A 16,414-nucleotide genomic window follows, 5' to 3' on the forward strand; every position below is an offset into this window, starting at 1 on the left:
GAAATTCAGCTCTCACTGGTAGGAAGTTCATCCTCCCAGGATGTCCTTTTATCAGTGCTGAGAAAACCATTGCAGTTCCCCGCAACTGCAGAAGTAAACTGGATACACACATGATCAAATTGCTGTGTTCATTCCTCTGCTCTGATCAGGTGGAGAGCCACTAGGTACCCCCAAGGGCTCTGTTGATATGATTTATTACTGTTTATATTCCCTTTTTCTGCCCCCATGCTTTTTACTCTACCATGCTTATGGACTCCCAGATAAACAGCCTGACCCTGTTTATTCCTTATCCATTAGCTCCAATATTGCTGATTTTACATCTTTATTCAGTATTTATGATAGAGTTGCCCTAGTAATGTCTGCTTTGGTTGGCAGTACTCTTTAGCTAATACCTCTGTTTGTGCTGTTCCTCAAGGCTGACATCTTGTTAGTGTAGCTGCAAGTCAAGGTTAGCCATCCACTTATTACGGTCTTTTTGCTGTTTGTTATGTGTGGTAATTTCTCACATTGTTACCTTGTTAGTGTAGGTACAGTTGAGGTTGGACAGTTTGCACACATAGCCTCGTACCCAGAAGCCAGCCTGGTGAAACTGCTGGTGTAAACACCTTCTCCTTCATCTACTTGGTCTGAATCAACAGAAACAGCTCTCACGGCCTGGAACAGCTAGACCTTGACAGAAACATCACACTTCTGCTTTCTGCCTGTCCTTCTGCTCTTAATAAAGCCACAAAATGCTTGCATATTGTCCAGCTTTTTACTCCATCTTCTGGCATATTGCTCTGTATTTCTTCTTTGACTGCATTACAGTGGTGACCCAGAGTGGGAAATGTTCGTTGATGCTTCTGTCCTGGACCAGATGATAGCCTGTGTTCTGGTGACTTCTTTCATTCTCTGACCTCCGAGCCATGGGAGAAGCTGCCCAGAAAGGGCCAGTTATCATATACAGGCTGTCTTCCTGGAGGTTGTTCGTCTCCCATTTCCCCAGATTACCTCTGTAGCAACTTGACAGTGAAAACTGGTTGTATGGGAATGGGAATGACTGCATTAAAGGGTTCTGAGACCTATGCCAGATTTTTAACAGGGAAGCTTCTTCCAGCTAGAAGACAAAAGGAAGAGTTCAGAGAGGGCGTATGTTTCACCCACCTGGCTTATTTCAGAACAACACTTTCAAGACAACCTGCCAGTATACAAGGTCACCTATGGAAGTTTCCTTTTAATACAAAGGCTAAATAAATATTTAGGTTTCACAGTGGAACTACATGTTTCATCGTTTCCCAGTGATTGGCTAGGGAACAGCAACAAGTGGAAAAGTGTCTTGTGCCTGAAATAGTTGTTCCTGCTGTTACTGCTCACCTGTATGGTGTGTCTTCCTCCTGGGTGTTGGTGTGCAGTAACCTCTTCTGAGGTAGAAGAAAGAAATACAGTCATAGGGGGAAAAAAATCTAAATGACATAAAGTGACATTGTATCTCATTTAATGTATTTATCTCGTATCAGCTTACATTTCCCTGCTATCAAACCGTCATTTCACGTTGCAGTCTGAGATGGCACCTTCTAACCAAGCAAGTGAAAATATAATGATAAGGATCAGAATTAGAATTCTCTAGCCACAAAAAAACTGCATCTTCTTTGACATGCAGGTGACTCTAGATATCATACTAAATAATAACTACACAGTAGTTTCTCTGCTAAAAAAAAAGAGAATTTGCACCCTGAACCTTTGTTTCTTATTGATGGTTTAGTAGGGCAGTAGGTAATACTTAAGATTTGAAAAGAGATGATTCTTTGAGTTTAGGTTGGAACTACATCCAAATTTTGGATGAGCATGAGGGTTTTTTATATTTCTGGCATGGTCCACCGCTTCTGGAAACGCCAGTCATCTGTAGCAAGCTGATCATAGTGCCACAGTAACAGTGCTATGCAAACAGGATTTCTGTTTGGGTACAACATGAAGAGTGAACAGAGATTGTCCTTTAAGTTGTCCTTGTAGGTAAAAACAGCCCTCATGAAACTGGGCTTAGACCAAGACTTTTATCAAAGAGAGTGACTTAACAAATCGCATGGCAAATATATCTAGAAGACACAAAATATGACTTTGGGATCACTTCATTACATGTTCTTTGGTTAAATGTAGCTCGTCTACCCTGACTCAATTACAGTTCTGTTTCTGTAAAATATTTTGCTTTCCATACAGATTGCTGAAAAGAATTTTTAAAATGTCAGTACGTGTTAAGTACTTAATACTCGTAGGATCTTCTGAAAAGCCCATCTGCTATGCAAATTAATATCTGTGAGTAATTTCTGAATGAGTATTCATAGAGGCATGGTTCAGAAAAACAATTAGCATGTGTTTACCTTCCAGTGATCTCCGTAAAATATGCATTTTTACTTGAATACTTTATACAATGAGGAATGATTTCTCAAGCTGGAGTTGTACGCATCGCAACTAATAATATCAATATTTTGTTTGCTTATTAACGGATTTGAGGTTTATTTGCTCATTCCTGCACCAATTTCAATTGTCAGTGATGGAAAATACATTAATTCCTTTAATTATTCATGAAGCGTACCCTATGTGACTGATTGTGTTATTCCCCACCCCGTGGGATGAGGTGACTTTTTTTCCTCAGCTACTTTCAGAAGCGTGTGTCCTCACTGACTCTTTCTGCCCTGTCCCCTAGTGCACCTGGTGGACATCTGGAACGTGATAGAAGCCTTGCGGGAAAATGCACTGAACAACCTGGATCCCAACATCGAACTGAACGTGGCTCGCTTGGAAGCTGTGATCTCAACTATCTTCTACCAGCTCAACAAACGGATGCCGACAACCCACCAGATCAACGTGGAGCAATCCATCAGCTTACTGCTCAACTTCTTGCTGGCAGCCTTTGATCCGTAAGTTTGCCTTTCTTAGACACGTTTGCTTCCTCCCTCTCCTGACTGGTAGAAGGATTTTACTTGCTCTGGAAATATCTTTGGAAAGCAATTGAATAAGCTAAATTGTGACCCAAACAATGAGAGTGTGAATAGCGCTAACTAGAGAGAGAGCCTAAAAAAAGGACCTCTACTTTTCTTTCCATTGAGCCAAATTCGGCACAACTGTGTTTTCGTCCAGTTACTCAGACTTGTTCCAGTTTATATCAAAGAAGAATTATCTACAGAAACAAATTTACATCCACTTCTAATTTTTCTTGTTATTTATTGACACACCAGTGGCTGACACCACTGCAATGCCTGTGCAGCAGTGCCATGGGTTAATAGCTCATTATTTTGAAAGAGCTCATTTTCCTTCAAGTTCTTGCAGCTGTAGGCAATTTTTTTTTCTGGCTCATGCCAGTGCAGCATGATTTTGAGACTGTGACAGAAATAGAATAAAGACCTGGAGGTGATGAAATTTACATTGTTTATTGTTGCATGGGACCCATATAATGAAAAGGACAAGTTGGAGATGGAGTGAGCCACTTACCTTAATGAGTATACTGTGTATACATTACAGTTTCTGAATAGATAGTCATCGAGCTGTACTGCAATAATAGCTATCCTCAAAGCCGAATTATTGGAGAACAGCGGTTGTTTGACAGATGCAGATTGATCTATTGCCTCTTTATGGCTTATATTTTCAAAATTCAGTAGCAGAAAACGCTGGCCACGACACATTAAAATGAGGATACTGTCGCTCTTCCCCTCCCTGTTTTGAGTTGAGGGCCTTCAGTGCTGGGTGGGTGTCATTGAGCACCTTTTGGAGCCAGACCAGCCAGTGGCTCAGTTGCCATGGCAACAGGGATAAGTAGATGTTCCACATGATGAGGCTGCACCCAACCTCCCCTCTGGCCTCTCCAAGAGGAAAAAAAAAGACGCCAATCCATTTTGAAACTGTAATCTTCAGGAATATTTTTCTCCCCTCAAGGGCAGTAAAAGAAGGAACAGGCATTTTAATTTATACTGTCATGGCTGTGACGGGAACACCAAAGGGTGATGAAAATGGCTAGACACATGCATTGCTGCATGCCAGAAGCAAACTGCTTCCCCCCTGGTAAACACAGGGAAAGACCCAGGAGTGTAGAAGCAAGAATTGTGATAACGTGCTTTTTTTGTAGCTCACTGTAAAGGGGTAAAGGTCAAGGCTACTTGCAGCAAAATGAAGGAAAGAAACTTAATCCTCTGTAGGGAAACAGAGAATGTGCTTAAAAGGATAAGATTTTGCTTTCCCTGAAAATGTCCCATGTGCTGCGGGTTGTGAGATGTTTCTGGGCTCCCATCAGGCCCTCCCAGGGGTGGGGAGGCTGTGACCCTCTCTCCATATGCCAAGCAACAGCTCGGTCTGTCATGCTGCCTATCACCAGGGTGCACAGGATGCACTTCCCAGGAGGACTGAGACAGCCAAAGGATCCCCAGGTACCGGCTTCCAGTTCTGGTGTCTGATAAAAACTGGGTGCCTATCACTCCATTTTACGTGCACCAAACATCCAGGATGAGGTTCAGGTGCAATCTGAGGTACCTAAATTCATCATGGACGTATGTGTCAACTAGATCTCTTTTAACTGTAATGGAAGTTAGACACTTACCACAAGTTAAGCATCTGATTCTCAAAATGTGCACTGCCCTTTACTGTGGTTCAGATGATTGAAGTTTTGGGTCGGGTGTTGGTTGTCAGATTTCCCTGTTTATGAGAAACAAAGAGCAGGAGATCCGCTGCTGAGGGATATAGGTTAGTAGAAGCAGGAACAAGGTCTCCTGTCTCATGCTCAGAGGGAATCAATATATTGCATATAGGGGAAACAGGGATGTAACTGTGAGTTTTTTCTGTTTCTCCTCATTTATAGAAACTGGACAGTTAAACTAAGTTGCCTCTCTGATGAAAAAAAAGAGGGTTACTGCGCGTATGAATCATACTGAAATCAGAACAACTGCCCCTAAAATAATCCTTTGATCTGGGTTCACTCCTCTGTGTCTTAGCCTTGTGTTTTAAGGAAACAGTTGACCTGCAGAAATGCTATCCAAATTTCTAGGTGGCTCCTTAAGAATGATGGTTCATGTTTCTTAATGGATGATAATTTGATCACCTTTGATTCTGTGAACACAGACAGCAACGAAAAAAAAAAAAGATCAAAACTCTAAAAAGCCTGGAATGGCTTTCTGAGACCAAAACAGTAGACCAAGTCCAAAAAGCTTTTCAATATTAATGCGAAGGCTGTTCTAAGTGATCAGGGATGTTTTTGGTGTCTGTGGCTACCCCTGCTGTGGGGCAAGCCTGGAAAAGGTGGTGCAGTTTCTTATGTCACGTGTGAAATGCAAAGAAAGAGAGTGGAGAAATGGATTCTGTGGCTTAACATATATGAACGGACCACAAGGGACAAGATAATGCGTGATTTAAAATCTAATAAGTCTACAACTGTCTCATTTATTTAGTTCTAGTTAATATATATTGTCCCGCATGTACTGTGCTGGCTGAAGATACTCCAAGCTTTAAACAGAGCTTCTTCCTGTGTTTGTAGCCTGCTGGAAACCTGTCAAGTAGCATTTCCCTAGGCCTGCAATACAGATATCTTCTCTGGAGCCAGAACTTGGCTAGAAAAACTTAAGAGGAACCACAGTATGTGGGCCAGATTGCCTACTACCTGTACTGAGCTGTCATGTCAGGTTTTTTATGATTTTTTTTCACAGCCTTGGGGATTCATTAGGCCTACAGATAATGAAATTTCCCTGCTGCCCAACCCTGAAGGGAGGAAAAAGTGGGGAAAAATTATAGTGTATAAGATTTCCCGTGATACTTCTCCATGCTAAGACAAAACTGAAGTGCAGTCTTATAAAACTGCAGGTCAACAAAATCTAAATTCACGAACAGAAGTGCTGGTCCAATAAATTTGCCATTAGTGTGTAAAAGTCAGCATCCTGTGGTTGAGTACCCCGACAGACCACAAACAACGAGACAGTCAGACTTTTTGAAAAGTCTGGACAACAGCATGCCTGGTTTGCCTGTTAAAACTGGACAATAGCTTCTGCTTCAAGGTCTAAGGTGTTTAACTGGCCTTGTGAAATAATAACATACTTCTTTAACTAGCATGTGAGTACTATATAAAACTATGACAAGTTCAGTGCTCTCTGAACCTAGTCTGGTGTCAAAGCCTAGGCAGATAGGTGGAATGTCAGCCTCATTCAATCAAGCTGTTGCCAAAAAGACTCTTTAAAGACTGTAAAATATTCTGTGCTAGATCATCTTCAGCATAGACTCAATATTGCAGTGCAGTTATTCCTGATGCAAAGTTTATCTGACAGGAGAATACTTGATTTTTCTCTGTCCCTTGACATACCTGTCCTATGAATGGAGTTGTGAGCTCTGGGCTAAGAAACAGATGCAGAGAAAAAATCTGTTTTCTTGATGTCCATTTCATGGGACATATTTGCTGTTTCTAAAGATGTGATGTTATTCCTTTATAGCTTTCACTGCCATATGGCTGTCTCAGCATGAGCGTTACTAGAGATCCTGACAAATGCCAGGGTCATCCATTTGGTACTGCTCTCCTTGCTGACCAGAAAGGCAAATTCAGGCCCCAGGAGCTGGGCAGAGCTTATGTGGTTTGTGGATTTCATCAGTCAGTCTGTGGGGCTTCTGTGCTCTGGGGAGAGGCTGTCTCTCTCTGCAGACACACATTTGAAGAGGAAACCTTATGCTCTGCTCTGGTGTCTGAAAGCATGTGTTATTTTTTTGCCCTTTTTTCACCAAGCAGCAGGAAATCACTTGAAGCCCTGGCCATCATTGCCTTTCCTAAGTACTCCATCCTGTGTTGTTGCTAAGTGCACATCAGCTTCAAGGTTTGCTTTTGCCATCATTTATTCTTCTATTGCTTTTCTGTAGGGATCCAAAAAGTAACCTCAGTAAGAGAGGTACCATAAAAAATCAAAATATTTTCTGTCCTCTCCTATTTCTGCTAGTAAAATTTATATCTCTGCATTAGTCAGCCTAAAGCTTCTTTCAGGGAGTACTATATTCGAGATCTCCGTGCCTCTGTTGAGCCACTGCTTCAGCATTTGCTTTTCCACAGCACACTATGAGGCCCCAGTGCTGCCAGTCAAGGGCATCTGTAGTGTTTAGACACAGCTTAGGGCACTTCTGGATCCAAATTATATTGGCGGGTCTTAGGCCCCATTATCCTGTCTGTTCATCAGTCATATATATTTATATATGCACATATGTATATGTATGCACACATACACATATATATATATATATATATATATTTAGGGGGCAAATTGAATTTATACTGGCTCTAGTGATGCTTTTATGAATGCAAATGACTGATAAAAAGTGCAGTGTCAAAACTAATCAATTCAAACCGAGAGATTGAAGAGAGAAATGAAATCTTTTATCTTTCCGTTCCTCTGTTCCATAACCATTTGTGTATGGGAAAAGCCAATGGCTCTGGGGTAGAAAGCTGAAGGCAAGCTGATATGTGTCTGCCATTCAAGAATATAATCCTATTAGTAAATTTAGTTAAATCTACTGGGAAAAAGAATCGAAATCTGAAGCATTTCCACATGGGGTTTATTTTTTCCTCTATTTCTTCCATTGCTTTTTAATAACACCATTGCTTCCACTTAGCATTTCTTTTTCTGAAGTCTAACAACTCTTTTAAAGGCAAGTGAAGAGCTCATGATGAAGCACTGCAGAGAAAAATCCCCAAAGGTCTAAAGGATAGCATGCACAAAAATAATACAAAATTGCCCTATTCTCAGCCATAGCAATGCAAGGTCCTCCTGGTTTACACAAATTAGAATCAGGTCAATAAAGGATGAAAATACAGAAGACTGGAAATCTCTGTACTGATTTTCATCTTGTGAAGGTAGTCAAAGAGAACACACATAATGAAAAAGGGAATATTGAATGAAAGGCAGCATTAAATAAAGCTGTAAAGAGTTAGTTCTTAAATATTGAAACAATTAATTTGTCTCTTTGCTGTATCTCTAGTTGATTTTCTGACAAAATGGAGAATTTTAAATGGATGTAAAGAATATTTAGAATTAATGTTTAGAATAATGGGTTACACTGATGTAGAATTAAATCAAATTCAGCAAACTTGAAAGATATTTTTTCCAAGTGTAAGGAACTGACTCATTTTCTAAAGTCTGAGTGACTTAATGAATGTAGCAGTGAAGCGTGTGGTGTGCTTTAATGTACTGATAACGAGTATGCCATTTCTTTCTACTATATCTGTGTATGTTACTGTATTAGTCTGGTTTGGCATTGGCAGAGACAGTCAGTCACAGGCTCTGTGTCTTTCCAGAACCAGTTTATCTTTTAGTTCTGATCAGATACAATTCTCTTCGTTAGAATTATGAGTGACAATCAACAGAGTAGTTTAAGAAATATTGATGGAGAGCTAAATTTATATATGTTGCTATTGCCAGTACAGTTAGACTATCTTGTGTAAGACATATATATTTTAATGGGAAGTCTCTTAATAAGATAATGTTCCCTGATAGAGTGGTGAAGGCCACAGAAAGCTCACTTCCAAAACATGACACAAAATTATGTTATCTGGTCCCATCATTAGCCTTATCAGTGGAATTTAGAAGGAGACATAGGTGCTATTTTGCTAAGCTGACAAATATTGGCTGATTGTCTCTTTTTTAAAGCATGATGATGTGTTCTCACTGGTGTTGTGAAAGAGACGTATGAAAACCTATTAAGTAATGCTAAGGAGTTTGGATGAAAGACAAAAGTTCCTTCAGCGCAACTGTGGACTGACAGCCTTATAGTGTAAGCTCTGAGAATTCCAAGAAAAAAACACATTTCGCCCTTTGGATGCCAAAAACATGAACGTTGAAAAGCAGATGAACCTGCGGGAGCATGTTCATTCTCATCTTCGGACAGGGACTGAACATCACAGCACTTTTGTTTTGCCATTCTTGTCAACACTGCCTAAACTGTGAGAACAGGTCTTCTACGAGACTGTGTGTAAAGTCATGTATTGCTTATGCAGCTCTAATATACCAAGGTTTCTGTAGTGGCAAGTAATCATTGGGGACCATCATGACTGCAAAGAGTGTTTGAGGATAGCAAGGGGAGCAGTAAAGTTAAATCATTGGATTCTTCAAGATGGTTGAAAGAGGAGTTGACAATGTGCTAAAAGTGAACACAGCATCCTGAGTGTGCAGTATATGGCGCGATCTTTCCAGGGAGTAAAAAAAATCCCCACACTTTTGGTTTTACCTGAAAGTGACTGGATTACAAAAAAATTTTTTTTTTATAAAAATGTCTTTTTTCCCCAAGGTGTAGTCCTGTGTGTGTTTGAGGTTTAATAGCATTACATATTTTAAGTTGAAAGTAGAGAGCCAGGCATAGACTCAACTTGAACAAACCGGGGACTAGGCTCTTCTGTCTATCACAGCAAATGTCCTTTGCTCATTCTGGATGCAGGTATATTCCCTGTTTTTCAGCAAAGTCCTTCATAAAACTTCACAGGGATCAGGTGTATCATTTAAAAGGCAATCATCAGAACTTATTAACAGGCAAAATATATAGCTCGTGCAATCTTGTGAGCCCTTCCTGCTATTTCACTTTTGTTTCCAATGTTGATTTTTGCACTTATTTGCAATCTTCTAGGGAGAGAAGATACACAGTGAACTTACAATAGGGAGACCACAAGTGTGACAACTGCCTTCCAGTGCTACTGCAGCACAAATAACAGTAGTAATCATCACATTACTGCAGTATGAGATAAGCAATTTAATACTGAACTTCAGATACATGATAAATCTGTTCTGAGATTGTTACAGAACAATGTACTGATGTGTGTTCTCACAAAGCAAACTTTGATTTTAGAGTTCTTATTTGTTTGTATGTCAATCCATATGTAGTGTGTATTATAGTATGTCATGTCATTGATATACATTTTAAGTGGAAAGAGATCCATAATATAAAATGGACATAAAATTAATCTACTTTCTACTTTTGAACAGGGAAGGACATGGTAAAATTTCCGTTTTTGCTGTCAAAATGGCCTTGGCAACTCTTTGTGGAGGAAAGATCATGGACAAATTAAGATGTAAGTTTTTTGGGGTGACACTTTTTACCTGTTAATCATTGTTTTACTTGGAGAAATAACACTGCAGGTAGGAAAAGAGGGAATTAGGATAAGTTATCATTTCATGGCTGATTTGGAGATTTGCAATATATATATCTCTCCAAATGAATCCTAGTAAACATTTGACTGAACTTCACACTGGACTTTATATTTTTTCAAGCCAAATTGCATATATTGAGGTTCTGATTGGTGGATTTAATGTTTTTATCTTTTGGATGATTGAATTCAGAGTACAGGTAAGTGCCTCAAGTATTCAAGAACATGAAGCACCATTTAGCAATTTCTTCAGACGTTTTTTAATAACAGCTCTCATTTCACATTCAGAGTACAATATATTTATACAATGTTTATGCTTCTTCCCATAAGGCACATACTAATTCCATCTATTTTGGAGAAAAGATTCTCATTTCATGAGGTTTATTCTCAGTTCGCCAGTAGCCGAGGCAAAGAGTACTTGTAACTGCAATAAAAGACTTTCTATTTAGTGCTATGATGTCTATAGCTCAGGTCCAGAACACTGTCTTCCAGACTTTTTGACCAAAGGATTAATGTCAACCTTCAGTTTCCTCTTAGCCTTCTACCATAGCCAAAGAAACCCAAATTTACAAATTGTTGTTGAGCAGAGAAGTAGAAATCCCAGGTGCTAATTTAGTCTTCCTTGATTTGGTGCCATTTCTGTATATATTATTTCTCTGTGGAAACTCAGATACAGACTGAACATAAATTATGAACTGAACACTGTTATAAATTGCACTGTGTTCCCTGGGCTGCTTTAAGAACAGGAGCAGGGTCCATCCATTGGAAGGATAGAGTATGATGCCGATTTTTCTGGTCAGCAGTCCCAGGGTTCTGTTGTCAGAATTTCGCTTCCAGGTCCCTGGAAATAAAGCAGCTGTCATGATAGCCTGAAAAATGGTAAATGTTCTTTAGTCTACTATCCCCTGCTAAGACAAGGATTATTTTAAACAAGAGGAAAAGTAAAGGCTGAGAAACATGCATGTCTGCAGTAATCAAACCAACCACGATATTTTTATACGTGTACAAAAAAGAAAAAGAAATGGAGAAGAGTGAAAAGTAATGCATTTGAAAGGCCTTTGGTGCTTTATGTATCCCATACAACAATAACTGACTCAATAAGCTCATTATCAAGATTTAGATTTGACATGATAAGCTGTGTCATGATTTAAGCCCATCTAGCAACAAGGGACCACAATCAGCCTTAAGTACCAAGGGCATTTGGAACTCCCTAAGGACGGGGAGGGCTCAATAGCCACTTATGGTCCTGGGCAAAACTAGGAAGACTACTCAACTTGGGGAAGAAAACAGAAATTAACCCACCACCAACCAAAAACATAAAACCCCAAAACATAACAAACAGAAGACAGCCCTTTCAGACCACCTTCTCCCCACCCCTCCCTCTTCCCAGGCGCAGAGCCCCAATCCCTGTATATTTACCTCCTCCCCCCATGAACGACTCGGGGGTGGCCGGGAATAGGAGTTTCAGTCAGGCTTTCCCTGATAGCTCCTGCTGTTTGTGTCTCCTCAAGGCAGATGGACTCCTCACTGGTCCTCCCTGCTCCAGCACAGGGTTCTGACATGTTCATCCTGAGGGCTGCAGCTCCTCTGCACCTCCCGTGTGCGTCTCTGGGGCCCATAGGCTCTCCAGCACGGCTGTGCCATGGCTGTCTCTTCACACAGTCTCCTGTCTGTCCCAGCACAATCACAAGAACAGCTCTCAGTCCTACCATTACCCTCCATGGGTTGCAAGAGGACACTCTGCTTTCTCACCATGAGATGCAGAGGGATCTTCCTTCCTTCCTTCCTTCCTTCCTTCCTTCCTTCCTTCCTTCCTTCCTTCCTTCCTTCCTTCCTTCCTTCCTTCCATTCCTGATTGCAGGGTCCACATGGTCACACCTGTATCCTGTACCACTCCTCCACCCTTCTTAAATAGTGATTTGCCCAACCTCAAAGATGGGGGATGTTTCAAGAACTGCTTACAGGGACCAGTACTGCAACTCCCTCCCCATGTTGCAAAGTCAAAAACAGCTCCACACAAACCCATGACAGCTGGCAGTAGTCAAAAAGCTGATGTTGCATATCTTGTCTAATTAGATCCTTCTTATCTGATTAAATCATTGCCTCATGTCATGCATCAGACTTCACTTTAAAAATGACCATACACAATGAAAAACAAAAAGAATTTAAGGAATTCTAAATCAGTTTCTTTTTAATATGTAAATCATGTTGTTTTCTGTTGAGAGGGGATATAATTAAAGATGCAGTAGTAATGGAGATTTCCATAAACAGAACATGTTTTTTAGCACTTCTGGTTTAACTCAGATGATACTGAATTCAGAGCAAATCTGCAGCTCTCACTGAAGTTGTTGTGTCCTTTTCTTGTCTTTTCTCCTCTCAGACATTTTCTCAATGATTTCCGACTCCAGTGGAGTGATGGTTTATGGCAGATATGACATGTTTCTGCGGGAGGTTCTCAAGCTACCTACAGCTGTCTTTGAAGGGCCTTCATTTGGTTATACTGAGCAATCAGCAAAATCCTGTTTCTCGCAACAGGTAAATGAAGATTGAGCATCCTAGACACAGAGGAAGTCTGAACAAGGCTTTCTACACATATGTGCCCAGAAGATACATGGCTGGCTAGCGGGGAGGTCCACTTTGCTCATTTGTGACAATTAGATTAGGTGCCTTCAGTAGGAAGCTAGTCTGTATAACCACAGAGGAAAGAGAAGTTTAGTCAAAAAGCTGTATTAAACCAGTAAAAGTGCTCTTGCATGGCAACAAGGTATTCAAGCTTTACATTTTGGCCATATTGTTATTATTAAAGTTGAAATAAGCAGTCTCTTTTCTTGAAAAAATGTTATTCAGGCTTCATTTTCTATCGAAGCAGCCATCAAAAATGGCACTTTCATTGACATTGCATCCAAATGAGTAGACCAGATGTACTAAGGTACCTTAAGAAGCAAAGTCTCTTAAACAGGCATGAGATTGTTTAGTTCACAGTCTCCACTTGCAGTTAATGAGAATTAGGTCTCTGACTGATGTAGGTACACAGCAGATGTACAAAGCTTCTGGTTTGCATCTGTAGGCAGCCAAGTAGTCTGTAAATGTAGTCTAATATTTCACTTAAATTCACTTTGTCTAATTCTTATTATGTCCTCACTAGGGATCAACTAGAGTTTTGTAATGAGACTCAACATATCCTGATGACACCCCAATGACGCTATGATAAATGATATTTATAGCCTTAGTCACACCGTAATGTATCAAAAGTTGATACCTTGGAATAAGTCTGGCACTCTTTCAATTTTTCTTGATATGGGTCACTTCTGCATAACAGAAGCCTTTCAACCCCCTGATACATAGATTCCATAATTTGAGGGAAAGAAAAAATTCTGGGAACAATTTTCTGCTCATGGTGTCAGGTCTCATTCCGTTTGCATCTGAAAGGATTTCTCCTATTGCAGAAATGTTTTATTATTCCCCATTGTACTGGTTTGCTTGATCAAACCATGTATTTTCTTCTGTCTGTGAACCACTGTTAGATTGAACAGCTATTCAAAACAGACACAACAGTGTTTCCTCATCAGCAAATTTATGGAATACAAATGCCAGAGAAAGTGACTTAAAGCTTCAGAATACAAATCTGTGGCTCAAACAGAAGTTTTATCACCACCAATTTCCCCCATAGACAGGGTTAATGTTATGGTATACCATATCTCTATTTTGAAGTGTTGTTACTGTAAAAGCATTTTTCTGTTCTTTTTTATCCTGAACTAAAAAGATAGACGTTAACTTCATTTTCTTAGCACTTGGTTAAGTGTTATTCCACAAACCGAGACTCCATCTGCATGTAGTTTATATTTAGAAAACATCTTTCAATTTCAACTTTCCCAGCATCTGAAAAAAAATCCTTCAGGAGGAAAATAGGCCTTTTAAAATGTATAGAAGTTGTTCTGCTGGTGTCCTTTTAAGGGACACCATTCCTTCTAATCCGTAGAATCAATGACTACCAGAGGAGTTTGGCCATAAAGCTAAGTTGCTTTTATCAGGTTTGAAATTATAGCTGCATTCAAAAACTTATCGTATTGTGGAAGACCTTATTCTGTCTCTCCATCTGTTTTCCTTGTTCAAACCAGTTGTGTTTTATCTACCTTCAAGAGCAAAGGGAAGACTTGAGTCTACTCAGCTCTGCAGTAGGGGGCTCTGGAGGGCTCTTATTTTCATACTTCATTCTGCCTTTTCTCCTCCTCTTCTCTGTTTCACTGTGGACAGCACAGATATTTCCTGGTGGTATTGGTCAGCAAAGCATGATAAATATCCACAGCAGTTCTCCAAAGGAAAGATCCTTTTCTGTGAGCTGATGCTGTGAGCTGAGGCATCAACTCTAAGACTGCTACAGAGTGAGATGTTTTCCATTGATCACTCAAAAAGAGAAATAATGATTTTCCTTACATCTGGTGGCAGTTGTATGTAAATACAGCACTGACACTCCATCTGGAAGTCTCAGCTCTTAAAAGCATTCCACAACACACGGAGATGATACGTGTCACTGCATAGCTGCCGTTTCAGTTCCTCATGGGGTAACCACACTTATTTAGCAAGTTAAAGCAGTAGCTTATGAAATCAGATATGAAGCTTTAGTAATCCCATTGGATATGCTGATGCTACTTAAAAATGTATGTCAATAAATTGTATCTGTGCACATTCTCAAGAGATCAATATTTTTGTATCTGAATTTTATTTTAAAGGAAGTCTCAATGGCTCGTTTCTTTAAGACTTTCTGTCCTTGACCACCCAATAGCTGTGTACTTTAGTATGCACTTGTGTAGCCACTATACTACATAAGAGCAGAATCACAGAATCTTAAGGGTTGGAAGGGACCTTGAAAGATCATCTAGTCCAACTCCCCTGCTATTGCTTGACCGCCTAGAGTAGGTCACACAGGAACTCATCCAGGTGAGTTTTGAATGTCACCAGAGAAGTAGACTCAACGACTCATCTGGACAGCCCCTTCCAGTGTTCTGTCACCCTCATAGTGAAGAAATTCTTCCTTGTATTTATGGTCCACCACTGCTGCTAAAGCAAGTCCTCTTTGAAAGGCAAAGGGACATAGATTTTAAAGTGATTACAGGTGTGGAGAATTTAGTTGCAGTCCCTGAGTGTATGCAAACACAACATCCCATAACTGGTTGCCATCACTCAACAGATAAGCATAGTTTCTAAAATTACAGTAACACAATTGCCTGTGATGTTCTGTCCTTACCCTACCTTTGTATTGAAACTATACTCCCTTATCATTAGTTTCTTTCATTTTCTTAGCTAGACTAAGTCCAGTAAAGGAGTTCTGGGCTCCTCAGCTCAAGAGGGACAGAGAACTTCTGGAGAGAGTCCAGCGCAGGGCCACCAAGATGATCAGGGCACTGGAACATCTTTCATATGAGGAAGGGCTACAGAAACTGAGGCTGTTTAGTCTAGAGAAGAGGAGACTGAGGAGAGATCTTATTAGCATTTACAAATATCTAAAGGGTGGGTGTCAGGAGGTTGGGACATCTCTTTTTTCTATAGTAGCTAGCAACAGGACAAGGGGTAACAGGATGAAGCTGGAACACAAAAAGTTCCATTTAAACAGAAGAAAAAACTATTTTACTGTGAGGATGAGGGAGCCCTGGCACAGGCTGCCCAGGGAGGGTGTGGAATCTCCTTCCTTGGAGATCTTCAAGACCCGCCTGGACGCATTCCTATGTGACCTCATCTAGACGAACCTGCTTCTGCAGGGGGTTTGGACTAGGTGATCTCTAAAAGTCCCTTCCAACCCCTACCATTCTATGATACTATGATCCCCAACCCAGCCTTGTGAAAAGGCTTGTGAGTCATCAATAATACACATTGCACCCACTAAAAGTAGTCAGAAAAGCTTTTCTTTTTCGTGAACCAGGGCTACAGGCAATGTCTGTAACTTGTTCCCCAGTGTTTCTGTGAGTTACTGATTTTTTGTGCATGTTTGTTTGCTTGTTTGAGCAGAAAAAAGTCACATTAAACACTTTCTTGGATACACTCATGTCTGATCCCCCGCCACAGTGTCTAGTGTGGTTACCACTTCTGCATCGACTGGCAAATGTTGAAAATGGTAAGTAAGAGCTGCTGCCAAAAAAACAATTTGAAGAGTAAACTTTTGTGTGATGATTTTCTCACTCTGTAGATGGTTTTGTAGGAGTTACTGTACTGGGTTCATTGAGTCCATGTGCAATTTTTGCAACCACTAGTAAAATATTTGAAGAATCCTGTTGGTCATTCAGCCAGGAACATGACTTA

At 40.3% G+C, this 16,414-nt stretch overlaps 1 protein-coding gene across 2 annotated transcripts in view; it reads left to right on the forward strand.

Moving 5' to 3' along the window:
• Nucleotides 1-16,414, forward strand: part of DTNA (dystrobrevin alpha) — a 189,103-nt gene that overhangs the window by 116,143 nt on the left and 56,546 nt on the right. For both annotated transcript variants that reach the window (XM_061994451.1, XM_061994450.1), the window contains exons 4-7: nucleotides 2,681-2,894; nucleotides 9,960-10,045; nucleotides 12,501-12,655; nucleotides 16,124-16,229. In XM_061994451.1, coding sequence (XP_061850435.1) covers nucleotides 2,681-2,894; nucleotides 9,960-10,045; nucleotides 12,501-12,655; nucleotides 16,124-16,229 — 561 coding nt within the window. The remainder of the gene's footprint in view (nucleotides 1-2,680; nucleotides 2,895-9,959; nucleotides 10,046-12,500; nucleotides 12,656-16,123; nucleotides 16,230-16,414) is intronic.

The sequence above is a fragment of the Colius striatus genome, chromosome 4 (genome assembly GCF_028858725.1).
Source record: "Colius striatus isolate bColStr4 chromosome 4, bColStr4.1.hap1, whole genome shotgun sequence".
NCBI lineage: Eukaryota > Metazoa > Chordata > Aves > Coliiformes > Coliidae > Colius > Colius striatus.